Source organism: Electrophorus electricus, chromosome 3 (genome assembly GCF_041902795.1).
Source record: "Electrophorus electricus isolate QZ-2024a chromosome 3, ASM4190279v1, whole genome shotgun sequence".
NCBI classification, from domain to species: Eukaryota; Metazoa; Chordata; class Actinopteri; order Gymnotiformes; family Gymnotidae; genus Electrophorus; species Electrophorus electricus.
Window position 1 is genome coordinate 38,409,464 of NC_137499.1, and position 27,097 is coordinate 38,436,560.

Sequence of the window (27,097 nt, forward strand, 5' to 3'; positions counted from 1 at the left end):
TCCATCACCGGTCAGACCATTCTTGACAAGGATATGACATAGTAGGTCCTTAGATAGTACAAGTTGTGTGAGGAACTGTGTGTTTTTTGTATTTGTGTCAGTGTTACTACTGAGTTAAGTGCACTAACTGTACATGAAGAAGGAAGGTTTTTCTATTGAAGTGGCTGTTTGGTGTGTAAGCAACTATATACACTTGCTTTGTGACCTATTCTTCTGAGAGCCTGTGTGCCATCAGTAAGCTCACATAGCTCAGGAGAAGAAATGTGTACTTATATGCCTGTTACAGTGCTGAAGTGCCCCTGCTAGATTTTTGAGTAGTGAAAAGTGTGTGTAAATACAGCAGATGACCGAAGGGGCTGGAAAAACCACAAAGAGAGGGTATTTTTGGTTTCTTGTCTGTTTTCATTTATTTCTTTATGTCATTGATTTTTCTCTTTTCTTTTTAGTGAAATGGTTCATTTCCACCGACCCCCGACTTTTCCTTTTCCATGACCCTTTTTGCTGCACAAAGAAAGTGTGTTATGAAACACTGCCTCAAAGAGGCAATATTTTAAAATAAACAATGTGTACTGGTTCATATTATAGGATGAGGTAGTTAGGGACTTACAATTTCTGGGCATGTGAAATCCTATTGAGCAGGACAACAATCTGACAACATGAAATAAAGTAATTAGAGATGTACATATGCCAACATGTACATGTTCACACGCATACCCTTACGCATGCAGGCACACGTATACTCAGGCATGCACGTGCACTCTCAACACATATTTGTCAGTATATAACAATATTAATTTCATTAAAATTCAATAAGGCTCTCAATGTTCCAAGGTTCTGTGAAAAAGAGCTTTAGGAAAAGTAAGAAGTTGAGTAAGTTTTCCATGTGGTAAATTTCATCACACAAGCTATTGAAGCCTTGGCAAATTTCCTGATCTCTGCTCACTTGCCCACAAAACATGCCAGCACACATTTTGCAATGACTTCTATGTCACTATCAGATGGCACCCAATCATGTCCTGTCTGAAAAGGAGAGTAAAGTTGGCCCACCTCATACTTCTGCTTCTTCATCTGATCCATGAAGTCAAACTTCTCAGATTCCAGCTGATAGATCCAGTCCCACATCTCCTGAGCTCTCTGCCTGTTTGTCACAGTTCAAGTTCAAGTTCAAAGAGGTTTTATTGTCATTTCAGCTATATACAAGTACACAACAAAAACGAGACAATGTTCCTCCAGGACCATGGTGCAACACAAAACAACAGTGCAACAGACAACATGCTACACAAGTGTAAACAGTCCAGTCATAAGACAGAGGGCAATAATCACAGTATAATAACAGTGTGTGTGTGTATATATATATATATATATATATATATATATATATATATATATATATATATATATATATATATATATATATATATATATATATATATATATATATAAAACCACTGTTATTATACTGTTATTATATACGTATGACTCCATGTTACCGGACAATGCAAAAATATGTATGTGTGTATGTGCATGTGTGTGCGTTGTGAAAGAAATGTCGGTCTGCCTTACCTCAGACCATCTTCTCGCATGTTTTCCATGCCAAGTGGAGTGCGTCTCTCAGCTAAAGTTTTCCTTTTGATTTCTCTCCCGGTTAAACGCTTCCCTCGCCTCTGCTCTGCCTATGCAAAATATCCACAAATATAGCAAAAACTCCTCACTCACTGCACAAACACATGGAAAAAATCTTTCACTCACTGCAAAAACACTAGAACTTTAATTATATCTCACTCGCTTCTTCTCGTGTGTACAACTGAATGAATCACACACACACACAAACACATCTAATTCTGCCCACGGGGAATTCAGCATTTCACCTTAGCGAGGAATCCACCAAAGTTGGCCCCCATGTTGGACAACACCTTTTTCTTCTTGGCTTCATCGTCAGCTCTCTTCTTGGCCTCTTCGTCCTCCTTCCTCTGGCGTTCCTCCTGATGGTCAATAGGATAAGAGGAGAGAGTGACCTTCGAAATCTTCATGACAGAAACAGACACAGTGCACACAGGCTGGGTTCTCTCCACTGAGTCCCTTTAACATCAGTGACTCAGTCAGGTGTCTGGCTGGTCATTTACTTGACATTTCATGGGGGCTTCTAGAAAATCTGATACACTATTTAATACTCCTCAATGGAAACTTTATGGGGTAGTACAAACAAGGTAAAAGATTCCAGTAGAATCTTTATAGCTTTAATACAGCCGGTCAAAAAATTCAGACAAATACCAGATTTTGTGATATCCAAAAAACTGAATGTTCAGTATTCCTGAATATTTTTGAATAGAAGAACACTTTCAGATAGCAGCACGTGTAAATACTGTTGTTCCTGATAGAGGAGTAGAGAATGGCACAAACACAAAACCACAAAGGATCTGTAAACAAAGGCTTGTAATGGAGTGGATGATGAGGGTGAAGAGGGTGATGAAGGTGATGAGGGTATACGATGCTAATCTGGGTTGGCGAGGGGCTCTGGGTATTGATCTTACTGCGATCCTTGTTTGCCGGTCTCTCTCTTTCTCTGCTCGCACGCGCTGCTGCTCCGCCCGTTCTGAGCGACGTCGCTCCTGACCAGTGGGAGAAGAGGGAAGAGGAAGTGAGGCAGAGGCTGGGAAGATGGGTGAGGGACATGTGAGTAGCAACCCCATCGAACAAACAGAACAGGAGGTTATTAATGATCACAGATGTTTGTTATTATAGAAGCTTATTTAAGCGACTCTTTTAAACGAACACGTTGTGTAAGCTGTTTTTACATGACATCTGTCACTGAAATGGATCCTTTGAGGTAAACATCTGTGATTGTCTTCAGCAACTCAAAGTTTGAATAAGGTCCAGTTGTATTAACCAACTGGGAAACGTTTCACCGAAGAGGCTGTCCACCCTCTTGAGTCAGTTATTTTGCACCCGCTTAGACAGAACAAATGTAATGATACACTAAGGGGCACATCCAAAGGGAATGGATGGACTTTGGCTAAATTTGGTAAACGTCAGAGAGGCGTACACACACCATCGCTTACAGCAGCTTTGTGCGTGTGCATGTGGTGGTAAGACTGACTATTCGCTCTTTCAGGCCAATCAGCTCCTCCTCTTCTTTCTTTCTCTGCTCAAAATGGGCCTCGATGAGTGTGTGCAACTCGAGCAGATCCTTCTCCATCCTCTTCCTATGAATGTCCTGAAAGGACAAGAGAGAAAGACAGAGCGATCAAACTGAAAGAATGCTGTAAGCTTCTGTAAGTTACAGACAAATGTCTGAGCTGATGTGTAAAACTGCTGATGGGTGTAGTCATTTGAGCGTGGAGCATTATAAATTGTATTTATAATAATAATATTACAATATTATATATAATAATATTATTGTTATATTATTATTATTATTATTATTATTATTATTATTATTATTATTATTAATAAAGAATGTAGTCACACTTACGTCAAAGTCGACCCTCTCTCCCTCTGGGATTTTAGGAGGTGCCAGCTGAGGTACCATGGGCCTGAATTCAAACCAGGTAGACAAAATGGAAACATCGACGGAGGCAACTTGGAGACATTGCTAAAACGGTCTCTGTCCAATAAGAGTGAAGTGGAGTTGGTATAGTGTAGTAGGTCACAATGCTGCCTCTCCTGTGGGGAGGACATTGGTCCCCTGTCTGGGAAAGTGCACCATGCTATACCAGTAAGAGTCGTTGGGAAGGGCTCCAAGCATAATATTTGCCCACCTCTGTAGCATGGTTGAAATTGTAGGCCAACGGATAACAGTGTCTGCCAATTATGTAAATGAAGCCTAGAACATACTTGGGACGTGGGCGTTCCTCCTCTAAGTTAAAGAGAGTTGACGGCATATGAAAAGAGAGAGAGTAGAAACACATTAAGAAGTTATGGTGCAACTACATATTACATCATACTTATGCAGTAAAGGTCTTATCTTAACACGAGAAACGTAACTCTATAAATAAGTAATGGAGCAGGGTGCAAAGAACCTGATGTGCTTAGTGTTCAGGTTTAATCATGTCATGCTTCTAAACACTTACAAACCCCCCCCCCCAAACAACCCATTCCAGTCTTTTCTACATGACGAATGATAAATAGGAATGCAGACCCTGAGGTAAAAAGTATAGAAAAAGGTGTATGAAGGTGTATGAGGAAATGTGTGAGACAATCCTTACTCACCTTCTTCCTGGTTGTCCTCTGGGGAAAGAGGGAGACAGAAAAGGGATGTGTGGCGAAAGATGAGCAAAACAAACAAAATGCCAGAGAGTTGGAGATAAGACAGGCTTACATTACAGACGGATAGTCATAACATCACCTCCAAATGCTTCCAGTGCAGCAACCCTGCTCCCACTCCCCAAATTTTCCATATAGGTGGCAATATCTAACTAAATTCTGCAGCTGGAAAATATTAACATTTTGTATAAAGAAACTTAAAAATATGTATAAAAAAGTATGTATAAAGGCACTTTTCACATTCCTAGGCATGCAGAGCTGGTGGAAAGTCATAAAGAAGCCTGTTGCTTTGCTCTCCACATTATATGTTAATACCTGAACTTTCTTAATTCAATCTGTCATAGGGTTTCCACCAAGAATACGCAAACCTTTCATCAGTCATGTATGCTGTATGTGGAGATTCAATATCAGCCATAAAATATAGATTTTTAATAAATTATTCTCAATCATTCCTAATATTTTATAGATACAAAAATGCATCACACAAACTGAAAACTTCCTCATATCCTGCATGTGAGTGTACACTTTAATAAACAGCTCCTCCAGGTCATATGAAAATACCTTGATACTCTGTGTACTCTTGCTGTTCTGTAATGTGGACCCAGCCAGAAACCATCCAATGGGGAAGAAGGAAAAAAGGCATATTTACATATTAGATAGTTATGCAGACTTCTCAGATTCAGGGTAAATGACCAGCCAGGGATTTTTTTTTGCCTGCAAGGAACCAAATGGCCAAACTATCCAAGGACACATGTTTTGTTTATTGTTAACTTTTCATCGTGTTTTAATTTTAGGCACGTGCTTGGTACTCAATTCTTTTTCTACAGGCAGGGCTGTCAGGGCCTGTGACAAATGTGGACTGCTTAAATCCTGTTGCAATGTAGGAATTTAGGAATGGAGTTTGGTCCCCTCACCTCCATCTTCCTGGCATGTAGCCTCCTGCTCCTCTTGTTCCTCATCTGAGAGGGTTGGTACACAAAAGAGGGATGTTTAAAGTTAGGAGGAAAATGTAATGCATCTAATAAAAATTACTTAACATCTAAAATTCAGATCAGTACACATGGGCCTTTTTTAAATAAAAACATTCAACCCTAGCCTTCATGCAAGGCTAGGGTTGCAGCGTATATTTTCCACAAGACAGATGCACACAGAAGGCCTACAATGAACAAATGAAAGTCCTTACCCTCTACCTGTTCCCTAACCGGTGGAAAGTGGAGACAGGCAACAGATTGCGGAGAAAGTTTTTGAAGATACAAATGCATTATAACAACTGAAAACATCATCATATCAGTTTATAGCAAAAATATTTTTATACTTCTAGCAAAATAAATAAATAAATAAAAATCTTCGAGTGTTCCAATGTTAAAGACGCAGAGGTCGCTAAAATTAATATTGAGATTATAGAAAAGTGAAATTGTTGAGCAATGTGCACATTAGCATTCACATATTAGCAATTACTTACTCGTACTCTTCCTCTACATCAGACATGATTACACTTGCCTCTGGATTAATCAGAAGAAGAAAGAAATGATGTTAGTATAAAGCATTTAACCTGTTACCGCAGTCAAACTAGGAACAGGAAGTTTAAACCCAATTTTTCTTTTTTGGCCCATGAAAATGAAAGTGAGACAAAAATGGAGGAGAACATTAGAGGGGACACCGTACAAGCCATTAGCTAGAGGTATTTAATGCAGCTATTGTCAATGGCTCTTGCAGGATCCTGTCACATAGACCAGCCGTTCAACATACCTCATCAATTATGATAGCAAATACACATGGACTGGTAAAAAATAAAATGGACTGGTACTATCATTGAAAAACAAAGAAATAAACAATAAGAAAATAAAAGAAAAAGAAATAAAACAATAGTAAAAAAAAAAAAATACACTGAGCACATTTCACTAAACAAGGGAGCAGCCCGGCTGCTAGGTCATAGCCAGTTTTTACAGAGTCAAGGTAATATTATACAGGATTATTTTAATAAATCTTGAGACAAGGATAATTTGTCTTCCTGTCTGTTCCTTCAAAACCCTAGTGGTCATCTGTGGGGCATTCTAAATTCTGTCACACAGTACAACAGTAGCCTCCAACAATTAAAACAGCATTGTTTGCCCTCACAAAGATATACACTCATAAGGAACAGATTGGTTTCATTAACAGAGAAAAAAATGAAACAAAAACTTCACTGCTACGTGCTGCAGTATGAGTGCTGGTGTTGTAAGCGGGCATCTGTAGCGTACTGCATTACAGCAGGAAAAGAATGTTGAAGGGCCATAAGACTTGACAGAGATCAGCTGCAGGTCGGCCATCATGGGCAGTAGCAGCCACTAGAAACGGATATCCTGGCTGCTTCACGGTAAGACTGATTAGGTGGGAACAGGTGTCAATGTGTAGATAAAGGGGACACAGATCCCTCTGTCACTTTGTTTAGTGCTCCTCTTCCATCTGTTTCCTTTGTTTTATGTCTGAGTTCGGAGTGTTTGCACCTCTTTTTAAAAGCACTTGTATTTGTTTTTTTGCAGGGGGGTTGTTCTTGTGCTGTTGGAAGATTAATTGTTTCCCCGTTTTAAATGTACACATATGACGCTCTGTGGTATTATTTTTGCAAATATAACACAGAACGCTGTCTGAATGTTCGGGTTTTCTGCCTTATTCCCCTAAACAAATCGCACAAAAGGTATTTCCTGCTCTTGTGCATTCTTGATGTATCATGGTCATTTGCATCAGTTAAGTACAGAAACTTTCATTGCCCTTGCTACAAATTATACACCCTTCAGCAAAGCACTGATTGTCCCCTACTCTTGCCAGCTGCCTATCAGCAATGTAGCCCTCTATCACAGCCCTAATGGGTTTCACAGCCAGTGAGGTCATAGGGTTGCATGTATTTTTACCCAGACATCTATAGGCACGGTGGAGTCCAATTACTCCACCATAAGATGCGTATGTGTCCATTGGGCATGATGAAATATATGACTTATTGGTGACATATGAGAAATGGGCCCAGATCTCAAAGATGCAACAGGAAACAGGTGTGCATAGGTCACACTGATCATTGTGTTTGGGGAAGCTAATAACCAATGAAACAGTGAACTTTTAAATAGGGGTTATCACATGAAAAATGCAATCCACTACCAATTACAATGCAGAGCTACTCTAAGTAAGCCCTAGGATAATGACCAGGTCTGCCAGTTAGAAGCATGATGAAGTAGTCAGGCAGGATAATGTGCGCTAGTTGTTAGGAGACGATCTGATGAGTAGCATCTTTGAGGGTGTAGTCTCAGTACCAGAAGCCTTGAATTCAAGGGTAGTTGAAGTGTACAGTTACTTTGGGAGAGGGCGAAGCATTAGTCAGAAATTTCTAAAGGGGTAATTTTAGTCAAGGGCACAAGGGGAGATTATGCATGTCAGAACGAGTCATTATCGCTGGGAGTAGATTTTATTAATAGTTCAGACTCCAGAGACACAGTGGTAGTGGAATATGAAACCATTACAACTGGGGCCACACCTTTGCTCAGAAAGCCATCAGGTCTAACAAACACACAGCTGACTCGTTTCATTATCTCATTAGCATGTTTAAATGAAGAGCAATTATTGGCACAGGGCTCCTAAAGCAGTTGTCTACCCCTCATATAAAACACATTGAAGAAGGCCCAGAGAATCCCCACAAATGAACACAAACACAGGCACACACACACACAAACACACACACACATTTGAAAGACAAACTACAAAGACACTAGAGTTATACAAAATCATAATGCAGGAAACTTCCTTTAGGTTTAGGACACTTCAACACTGGCACAACAGTGCCAATACACAGAACCATATATAGAAAATGCAAGGTTAGTACAAAAGAACAGGGTAACTAAAAACTTCAATACAGAGCACGTAAGCAGAAAGGGCTGTTTTACCTCAGCAACAAGAGGATGTGTCTGCTGTGAAGGGGGATCCCAGAGATTGCGGTGGGTAACAACAGGGAGCTTTTTATACAGAGCGGGGGGACAGAGAGTGCGACAGCAGTTACGGCACACGGCCACAGACGGATTAGCAATGAACCCTGGGACAGAAAGATGACTACCACTGGGGATTAAGAGACAGAAGAGCTGACCTCACTCGACAAACGGAGGGATAAAGAGAGAGAGACAAACAACAAAGGGTGAGAGGAGGACAAAAATAACAGGGATTTAATGGCAACTGTTCTCAGAACCTATACCTTCAATTTCCACAGTGACAAAAAATAGAAGACCTTGTTCAAAAAGTCATATAATTCTACAAACCAATACAGTTCAGTGGTGTTTAAGGGCGTTGCATCAGTATTCTCACAATTCAGATTTCTCAACTCTTCTAAATGCTTTCTTTAACCTGTGCAGGTAAGCTTCAACAGCACTTGGTTAGGTATTGATCTTGCTGTTAAAATTCCAGTGAAATATTACAAGACATTCAGGTTAGGGAAAGGCATGAAGCTCCCTAATCCAAAACCAGAAAACCAGCATAACGTGTGCCTGTGCTTCAGTATGTGGCAAGTTAGTTAGGGTTGAGATGTGAAATCCCAGAGAGCTTTCACTAAATACTGGTTCACTGAAATACTGAGTGAGGGATCGATCCAGGGCTGCTGCAATGGAAAAAATATTCCATTGGCTAATGGATACTTATACTAATCCTTGTGTTAATGTTTTCTATTGATCAATAAATTCATGTAAAGAAGATTGCATACCACATGCTCTTGGTAGAAAGTACATTTTTTATTAGAAATAAATATAATTGCAAATGTTTTATGAAGACATCACGGGCATGGTCACTGTGAGAACCTGGAAGGGAAGAGGGGATAAACAATGTGGGTTAGAAACAGTGCAGAAACTTCCACAGTCAAACCCCATCATGTGGAAGGCAGGGTAAAAGAAGAGAATATGGTCAGGATTAAAGGAACACGCAGCGTGGGTGACGTGAGTCAGCAAAGCATTGCAAAGAAATGGGAGTGGGTAATGATTAACACTTAGTAAATGAAAACTAGAAAATATGAGCCCGAGAGAGGCTATGGGGGTTTATGAAATTACCTGTGTTTTGGTGCTGTACTGGGCTGAACTGTTTTCCTGATCAACAAAGAAAGGGAAGTAAATATCCAGATGGAAGCGGGAGGGCCGAGCATTTAGCAGCAGCCTGTCTTCTCCAAGGTCCAAGACAAGGGAGCATGCGGATGACTAGGGATGAGGGGGCGAATGAGGGGATATAGGAGGGAATGTAGAGAAACCGAAAGCAGAAAACTGATTGGCAGCAGGTCCTATTTCAGACAACTTGGGTATTAGAAAAATGCTAGATAAATGAAGTGTCATCGTCTTCTTCTTCTTATTTCACTTGTGCCATTTGAAACACTTCACATAAAAAGGTATGTCTCATATATCTGAGTTACAACTTGATCAAGGGTTGCAGTCACTCACCACACCAGGAAGCTGGATCTCAGCAACCAAATACTCTGGATCTCCAAAAGGCGGCTCCACCAACAAACAGTACTGTGGCCTAAATGACATGGGAATTAAGATGGAAAGTTGGGAGGCAACAGCAAAGCAAACAGCCTCAAATGTATACTCCGTGGTTTACTCACACTGACAGATACCACTTGACAGAACTCTTGAGTGAGTACTCACGTTTTGGCTTGTGAGGGCTGTAACTGTGTATCCCTGTTTAGAAAATAGACGAATTTGGAACTGTGTAAAACATTCTAAAGTAAACACAACTGTGAGGCCTGGCCAGCAATGATTTGCACACAAACCAACTGCACGTATCATACCACTATCTATTAAAGTAATTAGGCTATAGTGTTCTCGGTATCGCTGGGTTCAGCAACCTTGCCGAAAATACCCATCAACATGTTTCCAAAATATGTCCAACAAATACAGAAAGTCAGTGGCCTAAAACACATTTACAGTACCAGATCAGCATAAGCTGGACCATGCTGCGTTTTCTTTGATTTAAAAAGACTGATTCAGTTACTATGCCAAGCACACTGTAAGCTGAACTGAGTGTTTCCTGCATGTGGGGTAAACAATCCACTCTGGTGACCCTGCCCTTCTACACCCTGGTCTGACCATCCCGCTCTCTCCAGACTAGGAGTGAGAAAAGCAGTAGGAAACTACATAATAGAGTAAACTGTTTTTTCATCAACACTGATTACACAGTCAAGCGCCAGACATCTGAATCTCTTAAATCACTAACTTATCTTCTCCACTGGCACTTAATAGCTGGCAAGAAAGAGGGGTCATATCCTCAGGACTGAGAAATTTCATGTCATTCTAGTGAGAACTTTTTTGCTTAGGTTGTATGAAGTGATTTCTTGTATACTTCTGTACACTGATTTATTTGGTCTATTAATGTACGTTTTATGTGTTTTTATTAATGTAGTTTGCTTATTTTTCCAATGTAAAGCATGTTGAAATTTTGTGTTATCATTATGATTATTAATCCAGAACACACATTTGAGATATATACATTTATATATAAATAAAAAAGACATACTTTGAGTCGATCTCCTGAATGACTGGTTTGCTCTTTGTGCGAATGTTCTGCTCTGTCAAAGAGCCCATGAACTTACGGTTCTTCAAAATCTTTATATCTAAAAAAAGATTTAAAGAATTAAAAATGATCTCAGTCAGTATTATAACTCATAAACCCCTTTAAGAAACACCCTTTTGCAGCGTTACCTGTAAATGGTTAGTTAGTCAGAAGTTACTCTAAAGTACCTAATTTTAGAATTAATACTATTATTACAGGACTGAAAGAGTACAGGACTGAAAGACAGAGCTGGCAAAAGAAACAAAATGCCAAAAGCACAAATGTTAGCGCTTGCTAGCATAATTTATTAGACAGTATATAGTCCCTGTACAACCACTCACTGTATACCATATTGAACAAACCTTCCCTGTACAAACATAATGGCCCACTGTCCTAACATTCATTTGGCAGTGTTATGGCAGTGGGTGTTTTTATAAGTGCAAGAGTTCTAGCTGTGTTGCTGGAATTTCTAGATGCTTACACCAGCCCTGTGGTCAAAACCATACAACTAATGAAAATAATGGCTATAATCTCCAATTGGACGTCTTGCTGATTCTAATAAGTATATGATAAGTCCAATAAAGTGAGTGGTGATGTGGTATCCATGATATGCGAATTCCTAAAAAAACGTGAGCACTCCTGTGTCTCACATTAGTGTGGGAAGACCAAGGTGTTAGAACATATGCCAAAAGTTGACAGTGTAGAGAAAAGAAAATGGAATCTGACCTCTGCTTAACTCCAATCTGTATTTGTTCTCAAGCCCTTCAAGGCATACGGCCATGATAAACTGCTGGAACAATGCATCCTTCTGTAAAAACGAAAACACATAACCCTCGACAATCACAGGCACCGATGTAGGAAATCACTTTGTGCTATTGCACACACATACTTGCACAAACCTCACATTTCTGGAAGAATGCTCCATTGATGACCACATCATACACTGTGCATCTGTTTGAGCCTGGGAAAGAAAGAAGAAAATCTGTGAGGGAAACCAAGCCCTCTACTGCAATACTATTGTGAAGAATGCTGTTTATCAGCCATCACAGACACTTTTACTGAATATTGTCCATTTTCAGTTATCTTGTCCCATCTTCTGAACAATGCACTAGCACACAATGGTGGTCTTAAAGGATGTAGTTAAATGATGCTGTTGTGCACATGGATGCACATATCTCACCTTGGCTTTGATTTTGCATTTATGGCTCACAGATAAATGTGCACATTAGCATTCACATATTAACATATATCCTCCCATGAGGAAATATACACTGGGTGAATGCGTAATTCTGGGCAGACACGTAATTCTTAGTACTAGGGCTGTAGCACCATAATATAACATTTCTGTATCAAATTTGTTTTTTCCAAAAGGTTTATCATATTCATTCTCTATAGCTTTGTAAAATAAAATATTTTATTCTCTGTGTACTTAACCTCTGTGGTAGAATGTTTACACTAACTTTTTTGGGATACTATGAATGAAGTTTATATTTATATAGCGCATTTCAAGGAACCCAAATTCGCTTTACAATTAACACACACAGCTTTTACATCCAGTCACACGCCCATGCGAAGTGGCAGCCAGTTGTACTAAGTGTACCCTCAACCAGAAACCTCAGCCCCCTGGGGGAATGGATCAGGTGCAGGGAGGGCAGAGAGGACAACACCCAGGACAAAGCACCATCCACCACTGCACATGCTGACACACAATCAATCATTCACACACAAACTCAAACTAGGACAACTTTATTGGCGTAGCCATCGCTGGGCATTCAGACACACTCCAGGACAATTTTTATTAAGATAGCCAATTAAGCTAACCCCCATGTTTTTGGGCTGTGGGAGGAAACCCACACAGACATAGGGAGAACATAGCACCTCCACCCAGATAGAGACTCAAACCAGAGACCTTAGCACTGAGAGGCAAATGTGCTAACCACCTAAGCCACCTGTGCTAGTTAGAATTTTCAGGATTTTTGAAGGAAGGAGAAACACTGTTCTACATTTAGAATTTAATTCTGCACTTGCTGGTGTTTGACAATGTAGTATAGTCCATTGTGATAAAGTCTAGACTCCAACAGAATGCTGTTACACACATGGGTTATGTCATTTTCTTTTCTTTGTTAATGACATCTGAAACCTGGACTTTCTACACAGAAAACAAGGGTAATTAAGAATCCCAGCTGGGGCAAAACATCCTCTCTACTGCTCACCCAGTAGCTCAATTCAATTTATTTAGCCACTAACAGGCTTTTACCATGAAAGTCTCACAGACCGACATGCTAGTATAAAGGGGACACAGAGGCAGAGGTCTGGAAGAGTACACCATATTAGCATGGTGCATTTTGAATCTGTAGGCATGATGTCATCATTTTGTCTACTGCTTCCCCTGGCACGCTAAATGATACTTGCAGTTCTGGTAATTAACACTCCAGCAATTTGGGCAGTGACCATGTGACCTCTCTGGAACTCTAGTAGTTGCTTCATGTTACTCTGAAACCTCATTTATCAAGGTGCTGAGTGCTAGCTCTTGTTTATATAGCTTATATATACACTGCTATGAACTGGAATATACCCATTATGGCTGAAGTGTGGCTGCATTTGTAACTCTGATGTTACTTCAATCCATTTCTATGTAGTATTTCTATAAATTTGCTCATGCTCTATATGATGTTAAAATTCACCATCTGAATGTATTAAATTATTACTTAATTAGAATTACTAAATTGATTATTGATGATTACTAAATATAATTAATTGTATCTATTGGGGCCATGATGAAAATTCCTAAATTAAACATTAAAAAACTTGGCTAAAGATGGCTAAAAAGGAAATAAATTCATTAATTAATGAACAAATTCATTTAAAAATATGAGTGAAAATAATAAAGGAAGGAGAAATATTTCAGAATGAAAAGAAAAAAAGAAGAGTCCAGAATAAAAGAGCAGGCAGAAATAAGCAGGGCTCACTATTGTCCATTTCGGTGTGGGCCTCCCCCAGGCTCATGGGGACTTTGTATCCCGTGGGGTCATCCGAGTCCAAGAGTTCCACCAATTTCTCATGTGAAAGCTCAGGAGGTGGTGGTACCTCTGGTGACTGACAGATATTCACAAATACTTTCTGCTTGTCTCTTAGGGAGAAGGTCTTCACACACATGCCTGGAAGGAGGGAAGAAATAATGCACAGGCGACCCCACAAATAAATTAACATTAACTACTTAATCTTAGTTAACTCAACATGACACACCTTCACTGTATATTGCAATGTCCATGTTTTTATTTTTGCAGTCCAAATACAAATGGCCTTTGTCAATTTAACACTATCCTTGCCTGATCCATAGATAGGCTCTGAGAACAAACCACAGTAATGCAGGTATTCTGTAAATTCCACAACAATTCATATAAACCATCTCAAAGCTTTCTAAATAGAATAAGGAGTAATAGACAAGTAACACTTCTCCCAAGCAGTACAGGACTGCAGTAGTCTCATTAACCACTCATTCTTGTGTCTACATACACGTTATAGAATCTTAAATGTAGACATTTCAGAGCCTTTGCAGGAATTGCAAAGGTACATTCCTCCAAGCAAAACAAAAGCCTTCAAAACAGATGTGTGATGAGGAAACAGCTTCAAACACAGATTAGAAACTAACCAGGATGTGGGCGGATGAATTTAGAAGAATTTCCATCACTCGGCATTTTTCCCATGGTCTAAAAATAAGACAGACAAAAATGAATAAACACAATAAAAAGTCCAGTATGCTTAACCATTATGGTTCTGATTTAAAGAAACCAAGACAGACGTGTTCTGATAATTTTACAATTTTCACCCACGACTGCAGTATAAAAATAAAAGTACATCTTTTTCAGACCTGCCCTAGATCAAGGGCCATCTTCACTTGCCTTCACATAACTTTCTGTGTGCAGACAATCTGATAAATGTGTGCAGTTACACCTCACTGATCTACTGTGCTCATAAGCTGCAGGTTTCTTCCTCAATGTGTTGCATTGCAAACAAGCTCTGGATGTCTCAACCAAGGCTTGGTATCTGCATTCACAAAAGCACTAAACAGTAAGGATGTGAGGGTGTCTGTTCTTCTTGTTATGGCATTCTCCACATGCACCAGAAGTTCTCAATGGGGAGAATTACAACTGGAATGGTATGAAAACTTCCTAATATATAAATCAAGGTTTTGGTACTATCATGTTCTGTATAAAAATATACAATAAACTACAAAGGTACATGACAATTATACCATGAGCACAGAACATACTCATTTCTGATTGTCTGGTGGAGTGATTCATGCCCCAAGAGAAAAACAAATGGGGAAGACAGAGGCAACACACAAACAAAAAAAAACAATTACCTACAGAGATAATGTGTTCTGTCCCTGTCAGTGATGACTGACACAGACTTAACTTCCTGGCAATTAAGAACAGAATAGACTTAACTTCCTGGCCGAGAGTATTCCGGGAATGTACGTGAGCAGTGAATAACAAGTTCTTATTTTGATCTTTATTAATTGGCTGAGCTCTGAGATCATATTAGATTGCTGTTGCAAGTAGAAAAACAGGTGAAAGCACACAACACGTGTCACTGGAGGAAACAAGTCAGGCTTCTCTGCTGGAATGCATCACTGTGCTTTCTGCTGTCTGGCCAGCTACAGCAGAGTTGAACCCAGAACAGGCAGTTACTTATGAGATAACCATCTTTCATAGCTGCATGTCTGGGTGCACCACACATCCAAATACTGAGACACATGTATCTGTATACATGACAAAAGTAAAACCTTGCAGTGAAACTGGGTTGTCCACCAGTTTCTGATAATATGGAATGATGACCTCCCCCATCAATACAATAAAAAGTAATAGACTGAAGACTCTGCTTTCAGTCTTATCCCCTTTCTCCATTTTATATCAAGCGCACCTTATATTTCGATTTAATGGAAAAAATAAAAATTATGTATTTTCCCTAAAGTGTCCTGTCGTAGTAACGACAGGCCACCCCAAAGTGGCTGACGAATTGCACATGCCCACAGACGACAACTTACAAAACAGCATCTACAAACAGGTGACCAGTTCGTGGAGATTAACGTTAGTTGTTTGAGTGTATAAGGTAAATTGCAAGTGGCTACCTTAATTAAGAGTTGTTGATAAAGCTCGTCTTGCCTTTGCTGGTCCAGTTCACTACTGAGAAGAGAAGAGTCTGTTTCCATGGCTACCCTGGTGGAAAGCAAACAGGTTAGCTAGTTAGCTAACATTACTGGCTGAATAAGACATCCAACTGCGAAATAATACACATCAGAATAACTCTAATAAAAAAAATCACATTAAGTATTAAAATCATTATTTAGCTAAGGTTAATGTTAGCTCGCTAAGTAACCTAGGCAGATAGCTAGTTAAAATAAAAAAAGTTAGCCAACGCTAGTTAGCTAGCAAGAATGACACACGAGGTTATTGAAGCCTCGACACAAGTACAGATTTAGCGATTAAACAGCCTATGCGAGATTGACTAACTACTTTTGAGTAAAATCCAAAGTTACCGAATGAACGTTAGCTTTAAGGTTTTTTATGGATATATTTTTATCAGAGCTTTCAACCGCAACGTAACGCTAAATACATTCACGGCTGGAGCACCCTTACACTTCCTGTAATTATATCATTAGCCTTTCAAAATAAAAGTGGTTCTGTAAATGGTTGATTTGGCATGTGTTTGATTTAGCCTTGTTGTGTCATTTGTGAATTTAATTTGTGTTTCAAGATATCCACCATAATCACGATGCGTTTTTCTGTTGATAAACCTTCCCTTTACCTTTGACCACCAAGCTCAGGCAGAGAGATGGGGACACTGACAATGTCAGTGGCTCTTGAGACATTGATCACACACATTGAGCACACTGAGCACATTGAGCACACACATTGAGCACACTGAGCACATTGAGCACACACATTGAGCACACTGAGCACATTGAGCACACACATTGAGCACACTGAGCACATTGAGCACACACCTTGAGCACATTGAGCACACACATTGAGCACACTGAGCACATTGAGCACACAGCATTAGAGCCAGTTGGTGGATATCCGATGGTGGGGCAACCTGTCAGGTTGAAGGCACCGTGGTTTTTTGCATGTGAACATGCCATTCCTGAAAAAGCTGAAAGTGCCGCACCAGTGTGAGTTGGTGGATTTCTGAATGTGCAGCATGTCTGTGCCAGTGGCTCAACAGCCAACATAAAAAAGTGAAAAGAACAAAAGGCAGCAGTGGCAAGTAAATATTGGATATTTGACAGGAGAGCCTCCTTGACAGGAGGCTCTGCATGAACTGTTGCAACGTTTGCATGTCACACTGTATTAGATTTTATTTTACAGGACCACCAGTGCTGTCCAAGGACTGTTCAACAGCTGGATAACTCCCACATCTGCCGTCTCCCTTGCTTTCTGTTTTGCAGTCTTTCTTTTAGCCATTGGGAGCTGGTGGGGACAGAGCTGAATGGGTGCAGTGTTGCTGGTGTTGATGCTGTACTGAACCAGGTTAGCCTGTGTACAGTATTTGTCTGTGGCCGCAGTGATGTTGCCATTATGGCACACACAATTATGCTCCATCACTTCAGCACAGTACCAGAGGATTGTAGAATATATTCAAAGACTTCTTAATTATGGAGAATACCACTTGAGTGCATAGCCCCTATGAAGAATAAATCACCACCTGGGATTACCTCCAAAACTAAAAGAGGCAAAATAACAAAGCAAACTAACAACTAGTGTTTCAGTGGAAGAGACAGCAACACAAATCGGCAACTAACACAGTTTTTAACACAGTTAGTTAAAATTCAGTCAAAACAGCCTTTTACAGAAAAAAGATCAATGAAAAAAAAAAAAACCCTGCCAATCCCACTCCCTGGAAAAGGCTCCAGGTTATGTTCTCAGCACAACTGATTGCACTCTTAATCCTCTACCAATTAATTTTTTCAAACAATTATTCAACATACGCTTGAGTGATATTTGGGCACTGTCAATCAGTTACTTCAAGAAGGAATTTATCCATTTAATAAAGTTTTTATAAAGCTTTCATAAGACTTCTTCTGAAAAAAGTAATCTTGGTCCCACTATTCTTCTTTTAGATCTTAGTACTACTTTTGATACAGCTGACCACAAGATGTTATTTCATCAGCTACAAAACCAGGTTGGCCATCAAATCATAAACAGTGAATACAAAAAAAATAAATACAATAAATATAAATCTCTTAAGACTGAGAGAACTTGTGTTAACTCTGAAAAAGCTTTGGTGGAATGGAATGTAGTACACCCTGTCAAGACAATAACCTTTTTAGATGTTTCAGTGATGTTTGCAAATTCTTGTTTAATACTACTGTCCTGTCTATTATAAACCTACAAAGTCTCATGAGAAAAAGACATTCCACATGCTTGTCAAGAGTGACATAAATGACCATTCAGAGAGTAACTGTGATGCAGCACATCTAGTGCAGTTGCAGTATGTACATTTACTACCACAGCCACTAAAACAACTGGCATTAACGAATCAGCTGTCATCACACATTCCTCCTCATGCACTACTGCAGGAGTTGTCTATTGTATTACTTGCAAGAGATGTTATCAGCTTTAGATTGAAGAAACCAAGATTACAGTTACTCATCTGTAATCGTCTTTGCCTACAAATAAAGTGATATGTATTGTATGAGTATAAACACACACACACGCACACACACACACACACACACACACACACACACACACACACACACACACAGTATGTGTGTGTGTGTGTGTGTGTTTATACTCATACAATACATATCACTTTATTTGTAGTTTATATATATATATATATATATATATATATATATATATATATATATATATATATATATATATATATATATATATTAGCATGTAAGCATTTTAGCTTACATGCTAATATATATGCTAATATATATTGTATATTACATGCTACTATATAATGCTTACATTTTAGCATGTAAGCATTTTAGCTTACATGCTACACAAAAGTTCTAATTGTGGCCTGTACTTTGTCACAAATCCACACACTCACATGTATATGCACAAACAATATAAAATAATACCAATAGCATGAATGCATGTGAGAAAGTAGGTGACTAACAACAAATTAAATAAAAAATGTTTAAATCTGTCTAGAGCCTTGTGAGTTGTTATAGAACCTTGTGAGCTTGTAAATCAGACATTCTCTTCCTAGGCCATAAGCTCACCATGACAACGTCTTCTTTGGGTTATAGTTCACGACCAATAAAATTGTTGCAAAAATATGCTGGGGGCACTGAGGGTCAACTGAAAAACAATAATAATTGCAATAATTGCAAATTCTAATTCATCTACTATACACAATATTACAAACAATTATGGGGTGGTTTAGTGGTTAGCATATTTGTCTCTCAATGTTAGGGTCACTGTGGACATACACTGTGGACATACAATCACTGCGGACATACTTGTTAACAACACTATAACAAAGAGATGACTAAAAAAACAAACTCACCTGCGGTAGCTTCAGGACTCTAGATAACATTTCTGTTGTCCTAATGGTAAGTGAAGCACAGAGAAAAAGAGGCAGGGAACAATAAAGCTATAGATTCATAGGAAGAACTGGATACTATGTAAAGGAACTGGATCCTAAAGCCCTGCAATTCATGGACTGGGATGTTTTAACAATTCCAGCTCCAACCTCAGGTAAAATTTACATAATCTCATCCTTCTATGTATCCAAACATTATGTAATCTAAATGTAACTATGTTAGTATTTTTATGACACTATTTGTAAGATGCAAGAAATAAAAAGCAGCATTCCTATATCTGTAAACCTTGAAAAGATTAACAGATACAGAAATTGTTTAAAATGGTGCTACCTGGTCCTCGTCTACCTCCGAAGGTTCTATGGTAGAAGCTATCTGAAAAAGAGCAGATCAGTTATATTAAAAAAGCAGCTTTACTTTAACCAACAGTTGCAAACAAATCAATAGACCTCATTTACATCCCACATGGCTTCAATTATGCTCTGGGTGAGGCTATATTATGCTGAAACTATAGATGGATAGATATCACTCTTAATTGTGTTTTTATATGTTTAAAGTCAATGGCACTGAAAGATTTTACTTTAGCATGTTAGTCTGCAATAGTGTTTCTGTGTTTTCCTGTTTGTTTTTTTTTGTGTTTTTACAACCCCAATTCAGAGTTCAGACAGTCAGATGAAATGCTAACAAAGACAAAAAAGCAGCAATTTGTTAATTTACTTTTATTTGCATTCAAAATGCAGTATAAAGACATTTCATGTTTTACCTAATCAAATTCATTGTTTTTTAAAGATATGTTTATTCTGAGGTGGGCTGACCCCCTTTAAAATGTCAATACTGGGACAGCCTGCTGTACTGTACTGTTAATCATTAAAGTGCTTCAAGTGGCAATGAATGAGCATATTAAGCCCCTTTGCTGGTCATTGGTATCTACCTTTCATGAACATACAGCTCTTCTCAGCTGCTAAGATTTAAGTATAGCAACCTTTCAGTAACAGAACCGTTTAAGCAAAAGCCTCAGCTTATATTGTTTCAGAGGCTACACAATGACACAAAACCAGAGTGTGTCAAGCATTCAATTTTCACTGCAACAGTTTTGTGTTGTTGGTACGAACTAGCAGTGTAGGGTAGTTAGGAAGTAAACCTAACAACCCCACCCATACATTCCCACTCCAGTTAATATACTACTTCTGCTGGGTTAATTCTCTGTTTTAAAATCCTGACATTATTACTTCCTCTAAAACTACCACTTTTCTTTTTTTTTACACTTCTTTGGCCTTCCTGTTCTGTTCTTATCTGTCTTCCTGTGGTCTTCCTGTTCTGTTCTTATCTTACAGTCTTTTTAACCAGTCTTTCTTGCTTTATGTCATGCCATCCACTGATTGTAAGATCATGCCTCATCAACCTGTGTGAATGTTTCTAATGTGATTTGGTTTGTAATCGCTCTACAACATGGATACCTACCCTGGTTCAATTTATGTATGACTTACATCTGCTAACTCTGGGGCTCTTAACATTTTTGATTTGATATAATATGAGTATAGACTTTGAACACAACATGACACTAACCTTTTACAAAGGCTGCATGAATTGGGGATTGCACCACACTGCACTTTACCTCTTATCTGCATACAGAAAACATTGCATTACTCTACACTTCCACCATCAACACTGAATGGATTTGCTGAGGTCAAATACACAAATTTATCAAAGTAAAAAAAAAAAAGCCCAAAAGCCTGTTCATGGCAGTTCAATAAGTGCGCACTGCCATTATTTCCTGAATGTTGTGCATACCTCTCTACTGTCAAAAAGATATTTGGGGAAATTTTTAATGATTCCTATTTTGGTCTCACATATGAATGTATTGACAGTGTATACAGGTCTATGTAGAGTTTAAAATTATAGCTTGCTTGGATGCAGAACACAAAATGCTAATAACACATGACTAGTTTATTATAATGATGTCATCGAGATATTAAAGAGTGACAGGGTGCTACAGTGATTAGTACTAGAATAGATATGTCCTGGTTTCTTGGTAACTTTGTAAATCTGCTTATCTGCTGAAATTCTTTCATTTCTACATGCTTATCAATGAATCTTCTATGCCCTCTCTCCTCTAGACCTGCAGTCCTCCCCACCTGCCCCCTGGCTAACAGAAACACTTTGCTGCCACAGGAGAGAACTATAGACTGCAGAGAGGAGGTGGAGGAAATCTCACCTAGATTCAGACCTCAGCTCATACCAGTCTCTCCTTTCCAAGTTCTCACTGGAAGTAACATCCGCAAAGGCATCCTTTGAATCATCAGCATCTGAGCCACGCAAGCTCTTCACTATTTTTCTTCTCTCCTTAATCTTTCCCCTCCTTCCTCATCTCTTACTCATGAAGATTTCATCACCTTCTTTGAGGAGAAGGTTGCAGCAATCCACCAGTCCTTTTCCTCTGTTCCCACTCTTCCAACCAGTGTGCATTCCCCAATATCCAACTCTTTGACTTCTTTTTCTCCTCTTCTCAGATAAAATTCTTCAACCCCTGACTTCCAGCAATCTGACTACATATCTACTGGATCCAATTCCTTCCACTCTGTTCCACACAATCTCAAAATATCTGCTTCCTTTCATCTCTGTCATCATCAACAACTCCTTATCTTATGGATACGTGCCAGATGCATTAAAAACCACCAGGGTGGTACCAATCCTCAAGAAAGCTACACCTGATTTCTCCAGTGTTACCAACTACAGACCGATATCATTTTTCTCTTTCCTCTCAAAACCCCTTGAATGAGCAGTTTGCAATCATTTGTCTCTTTTCCTCACCCAGAATCAGCTGCATGATCCCAATCAGTCTGGCTACAAAACAGCCCTCATAGCAATTATGGAGAAACTTCATGCTGCTAAAGCTGCCAAACTGTCATCTGTTTTAATTTCTCTAGACCTTTTGGAAGCATTTGACACAGTGAACCATAACATTCTCCCCTCTGTTCTCTCCAGGCTTGGTGTGACTGGCTCTGCATTCGGCCCTTTCTCTCGTAGTAAGCTACCCAGGTGCTTGTGTAGTCTCTTGTGATCTCAGAGCTAGACTACTGCAACTCGCTACTTCCTGGTCTTCCTCTAAGAGTCATCAAACCTCTACAACTTGTCCAGAATTCAGCAGCACGACTGGTCTTCAGTCTTCCTAAGTTCACACGTTACTCTGCTGCTGCGCTCCCTTCATTGGCTCCCAGTAGCTGCATGCATCAGATTTAAAACCTATATGCTTGCCTACAAAGCCAAAAATGGACCAGCCCCTTCATACATGAGGTCAATGGTCAAAGCCCGATATGTGCCCAATCTCGAGTACGTCAAACCTCAAGTACGGCTTGGCTTGAAATGCCTTGCTTCAGGTCTCATGGAAGACAAGCATCGAGATTATTTTCTGTCCTGGCTCCAAGATGGTGGAATGAGCTCCCACATCCTGTCTGGACAGCAGAGTCCCTTGCAGTTTTCAAACGCAGACTGAAGACCCATTCATGGAATATTTAAATGACAACTGACCCTGCTCTCATATTGACTGACTAAATTAGTACTTAACTTAGGGTATTTTTTATTACACTGATGTTGTTTGACAAACTCTAGTGCTTATTGTTTATTACACTTATCATTGTTTAAAAGAGAAAATGTATTTTGTACTTCTAGACATCAGCAGTGATCCCTGTATTTCTACAGTATTCTAGATCATCTGTATATTGGACTCTAACCTGCTGTACTGTACTAGGATGTATTCTATGAGTAAATAACAAAGCACTTTTGTAAGTTGCTCTGGATAAGAGCGTATGCTAAACGCCGTAAATGTAAATGTAAATCTAGAAACAAACAGGCCCTCTCTGGCTATCTGAGAGGAAGAGGAAGTGTGGTGTATGCTCCGCTGCTGAAGTGTATAAAATTTAAAATGTAAAATTTCTCTAAAAAATTACATTTTTCCCCATATCTGCCTGTGACAAAATACTCATTAAAAGTATCATTTTACAGTTGGATATGGACAACTGTTGGGATAAGTTAATTATTTTGTAAAATTAAAAAATATTTTTGTAGACTATATATGTTGATGCTTTTTATGAGTGAACTTTTAACAGGACTGTAGACACTGCATGGGCACTATACAGTATGTACCAAACTATCTACTCAAGTTACCTGGTAATTATGGTTATGACGTCTACTCCTTTGTAGGCAGCATAGAACAAAGGATAAGATTACATTGGCCATCATGGACAAAGCAAAGAGCACATGAACCAGAGCTGGAAAAAAGAGAGGAAAACGTGTTCATGAGTGAAGAACTGGGGCCATGAGCCATGAGCCAATGCAATATTTATTGAAGTTTCATACTTACTTTGTAATTTTGTGCAATAATCCATACTTTTATCATCTGTGAAAATGAAAAGGCATCAATAAAATGGAATATTTCCATAACTCCCACAAAATCAAGATGTGTATAACACGGGAGGGGGTAGAGAGTGAACACACATGCGAAGTGACGACGCCAAAACGAACCAAACTGATTGAATAGAATAAACAAATAATAAGTTTAATAATCGACACAGACTAACAATACAGAATAGAATGAAGAACAAACAGGCTAATAGAAGAATAATATGATAACAGGGTGATGGCGAGAAATGGGCAACAAGGGAATAAAACATTAAGGAAAGTCTAACGGGGAACAACAATAATCAAACATAACGGTGAGCATAAAGACAGACAAACGGGAACAACACAGAACCGGGATACGTAAGATGAACAAACGATATTGACAGAGATACAGAACTAAACAAGGAAAGAAACATGCAGCAAGTAACCAAACACAGAAAACAAACGAGATCGGGCTAAACACAGAGAACAAACGAGAACGGACCAGAAACACAATGATAGAGACACTCTAAGACAAAGACAATGACCAACAAACAAGATACATAGGGATGGGTTTTTTATAACACTACAATTAGGGACAAACTCAAAACAGCGGGAGACTAAGGGGAGGAGACAGGTAACCACAGGGATTCTTTTTTTTTAAAAAAATTACCTGTTTTTAAACTGCTGAGAATGGCCAACCAGGCCATGTCTTTACTTTTAAAACATTCCACACACAGAATTACTTACATATGAACATTTACAGTATATAAAGAAATATATGAAGTATATGAAAAGATATAACTGTGACGTTATGAGGCAAACAGGACGTGGAGAAGGGGCACATTCAAACATACGTTTTATTCCACACACAGGCGACACATCGAACACAGCACACCTCACTAAGCACATTTCAAACACCAACAACACGCACTACAACACAGGAGACATATATACACTCAAGACAATTACACATAACGCAGAACAGGTGAACGACATGAGAGGGCGTGGCAACACAGACAAACACACGCATGATGTTTGAGGAGGGGGCGGGGCCGTATCATAACAATAACATCAGAACTCTAATGAGTTTTTCCTCCTTTTTTCCCTTTAAGTTATTTTTTACTAAATTAAAATTGCCAGTCTATTTACTGGAGGGCATAAAGTCATCTTTTTTCACACTGCTCACATTGCCTAAGCTGTCTGGAACACCAGCAAAATTTCAATTTGTGAGTATGTTTTATACTGCTAGTTTAAAAGGAGTGTGATAGAGGACACTTACTCTTGGGAGTATCAGATGACGAGCTTGGAGACTCTGAAAATATAGAAATCTTTTTTTTTAAAGAGACTCTGGGATACAGTTGGACACAGACAGACATAGTGGAACACAGAGAGACGCATTGGGACTCAGAGAGATGCATTGGGACATAGTGGGACATAGATAAAAATATGATAAAATATGGAAACAAATGTTTTGTACTATTAGAGTGAATGCCAAGATCAATACTTAATTAATTGCCTTAACCTATACCTCATGGTAAGCCAAAACGCACATGGCCATGCTAACTAGCACGAGCATTTCTTTTATGTTTTTAGAACTACATTTAATACATTGGCATTAAAGATTGTACAGAACGTACATACTAAATATTTCAAATGATAACTTTTTTGTAAGTTATTTTTTCACAGACTACAATTAGACTGTTTACATTTCAGTGCAGTGTAAACACATACATACTCTGTTGTCTAACACTCATTTTGAATTTGCTCACCTTCATGAATCAGTGAAGAACATAGCAAGACTGAAGATAACTGAAAATGTTTTCATTTAAACTGAGTTCATTAGGTAAACCTGTGACCTTCTTGGAACAGCATGAATTTGTCATGGCATGGATTCTAGCACATGGTGGTTGTGTTGTAAAGAAATGTTGTACTATGCTGCAATGTACAAGTTGTGCTACTGCTGCAAAATCAAAAAGGTCTGTCTGCAATCATCCACTTCTATCTCATCACAAAGATGCATGATAGGGTCGAAAGTGAATATAAATCTTGGTCATGTTCTTGGAACCATTCGGTGATGGTATGTGCCTTTCCATCATGCTAGAAGCATTTGTTTCACTCTGGGTAAACTTCAGCTATGAAAGGAAAAACTTGGCACCATTGTTCAGATGCACACTGCCATTCAGGTATATCCATGCTGGATATCAGTGGCATTAATGTGGGCAAGGAAAACATTCCTTGCATGATCCTCCTGCCAGCAGCGGCCTGTAATTTTGACACAAATAGGACGGCTTCATGGACTCATCTTACTTGTACAAAATTCTGATACTTATTTTAGCATGATGCAAAAAAATTTGGATTCCTCCAACCAGGCAATTTTTCCCACTCCTTATGGTGCAGTTTCTTCCTCTTTCCTGAAAATAAATCAACATCCCACATTCTCCTGATTGGACTTCAGCTTCCAGTGACCAGTGGCCTATCTGTTTGCCTGTATAAGTTCAAGTTCAAGTTTGGTTTATTCGTCACATACATAGTCATACACAGTATAACTTGCAGTGAAATGGTGGAGAGTGCTCTGTCCAAACTGAGTCCTAACTCTTTGCATTCACCTTTGCCCCTTTCTGGTCCAGAAGCTGTTCATTTCCATGGGATAATTTTCAATAAACAAAAATGTAGTATAGCATATGACTCATTGGAAAGTACACCAGGAATGCATGGTCAGGTGTACTTAATAAACTACCAACTCATGCTGCTACAAGTGTCAGTGCATAGAATGTGGTGGAGGGCACTTACTCAGAAGTTGGAATAGAAGTCTTATTTGTAGGTAGCGTTGTGCTATTGGTGTCTTCTGGTGATGAAGTGCCTAGATCGTATGAGAAAAAATCTTTATATATTACCATTAATTTACGGTATTACATGTACATTAGTTTCAGACTAAATTCATATTCACTAAATTCAACTTTGCACGTCTCCTTTGAATACAAAAGCAGAGCAAAGATGAAATTTCTCACATAAAGACAGAGAGATAAAAAAAAAAATTCACAGAGAGGTCAAACAAATATTCACACATTGAATAATGTAATAAATGATTGTAACCAGGATGCTCGCAGATTAGGATGTTGAATATTGATTTACTCGTAGAAAGACAGTGGCTAGACAATCCATAATCAGGCAGTAGTCAGAGTTCATACAGAGGCTGAGTAAATAGGCAAAGTAGCAGTAGGAATAGGAGAGTTAGCTGATGCATCTAAAAAAAGTCACATATTTAGTACTATAGCATGATGGAATGTGTAGAAAAAGAACTGTAAAAAACACTGAAAAAGTACTTATACTGATGGATCA

General features: G+C 38.9%; 2 protein-coding genes across 5 annotated transcripts; both read right to left on the reverse strand.

The window, feature by feature from the left end:
• Nucleotides 1-381: 381 nt before the first annotated feature.
• Nucleotides 382-5,540, reverse strand: tnnt1 (troponin T type 1 (skeletal, slow)). 2 transcript variants are annotated; one of them, XM_027014741.3, is made up of 13 exons: nucleotides 5,447-5,540; nucleotides 5,178-5,222; nucleotides 4,825-4,851; nucleotides 4,210-4,227; nucleotides 3,835-3,856; nucleotides 3,473-3,533; nucleotides 3,098-3,214; nucleotides 2,532-2,609; nucleotides 1,869-1,982; nucleotides 1,564-1,673; nucleotides 1,048-1,138; nucleotides 608-648; nucleotides 382-501 (listed from the first exon to the last, which is right to left on the reverse strand). In XM_027014741.3, the coding sequence occupies exons 1-13, from the start codon at nucleotides 5,523-5,525 to the stop codon at nucleotides 456-458; spliced, it is 849 nt and encodes a 282-aa protein (XP_026870542.2). In that variant the 5' UTR covers nucleotides 5,526-5,540; the 3' UTR covers nucleotides 382-455. The 2 variants fall into 2 exon arrangements, with proteins under 2 accessions (XP_026870542.2, XP_081567612.1); XM_081711486.1 differs by lacking the exons at nucleotides 3,835-3,856; nucleotides 4,210-4,227; nucleotides 4,825-4,851; nucleotides 5,178-5,222; nucleotides 5,447-5,540 and adding an exon at nucleotides 3,759-3,811.
• A 3,444-nt stretch (nucleotides 5,541-8,984) lies between these two features.
• Nucleotides 8,985-26,684, reverse strand: pih1d1 (PIH1 domain containing 1). Of its 3 annotated transcripts, XM_081711487.1 has the most exons (16): nucleotides 26,549-26,684; nucleotides 25,038-25,070; nucleotides 23,543-23,646; nucleotides 20,945-21,000; nucleotides 19,712-19,753; nucleotides 19,345-19,384; nucleotides 15,944-16,031; nucleotides 14,462-14,519; nucleotides 13,779-13,967; nucleotides 11,709-11,770; nucleotides 11,536-11,617; nucleotides 10,774-10,870; nucleotides 9,906-9,938; nucleotides 9,699-9,777; nucleotides 9,318-9,461; nucleotides 8,985-9,071 (listed from the first exon to the last, which is right to left on the reverse strand). In XM_081711487.1, the coding sequence occupies exons 7-16, from the start codon at nucleotides 16,022-16,024 to the stop codon at nucleotides 9,036-9,038; spliced, it is 861 nt and encodes a 286-aa protein (XP_081567613.1). In that variant the 5' UTR covers nucleotides 16,025-16,031; nucleotides 19,345-19,384; nucleotides 19,712-19,753; nucleotides 20,945-21,000; nucleotides 23,543-23,646; nucleotides 25,038-25,070; nucleotides 26,549-26,684; the 3' UTR covers nucleotides 8,985-9,035. The 3 variants fall into 3 exon arrangements, with proteins under 3 accessions (XP_081567613.1, XP_026870479.1, XP_026870478.1); XM_027014678.2 differs by lacking the exons at nucleotides 19,345-19,384; nucleotides 19,712-19,753; nucleotides 20,945-21,000; ... (1 more) ...; nucleotides 25,038-25,070; nucleotides 26,549-26,684 and adding an exon at nucleotides 16,352-16,460 and having other exon boundaries at nucleotides 9,318-9,353; XM_027014677.2 differs by lacking the exons at nucleotides 19,345-19,384; nucleotides 19,712-19,753; nucleotides 20,945-21,000; ... (1 more) ...; nucleotides 25,038-25,070; nucleotides 26,549-26,684 and adding an exon at nucleotides 16,352-16,460.
• Nucleotides 26,685-27,097: the final 413 nt, after the last annotated feature.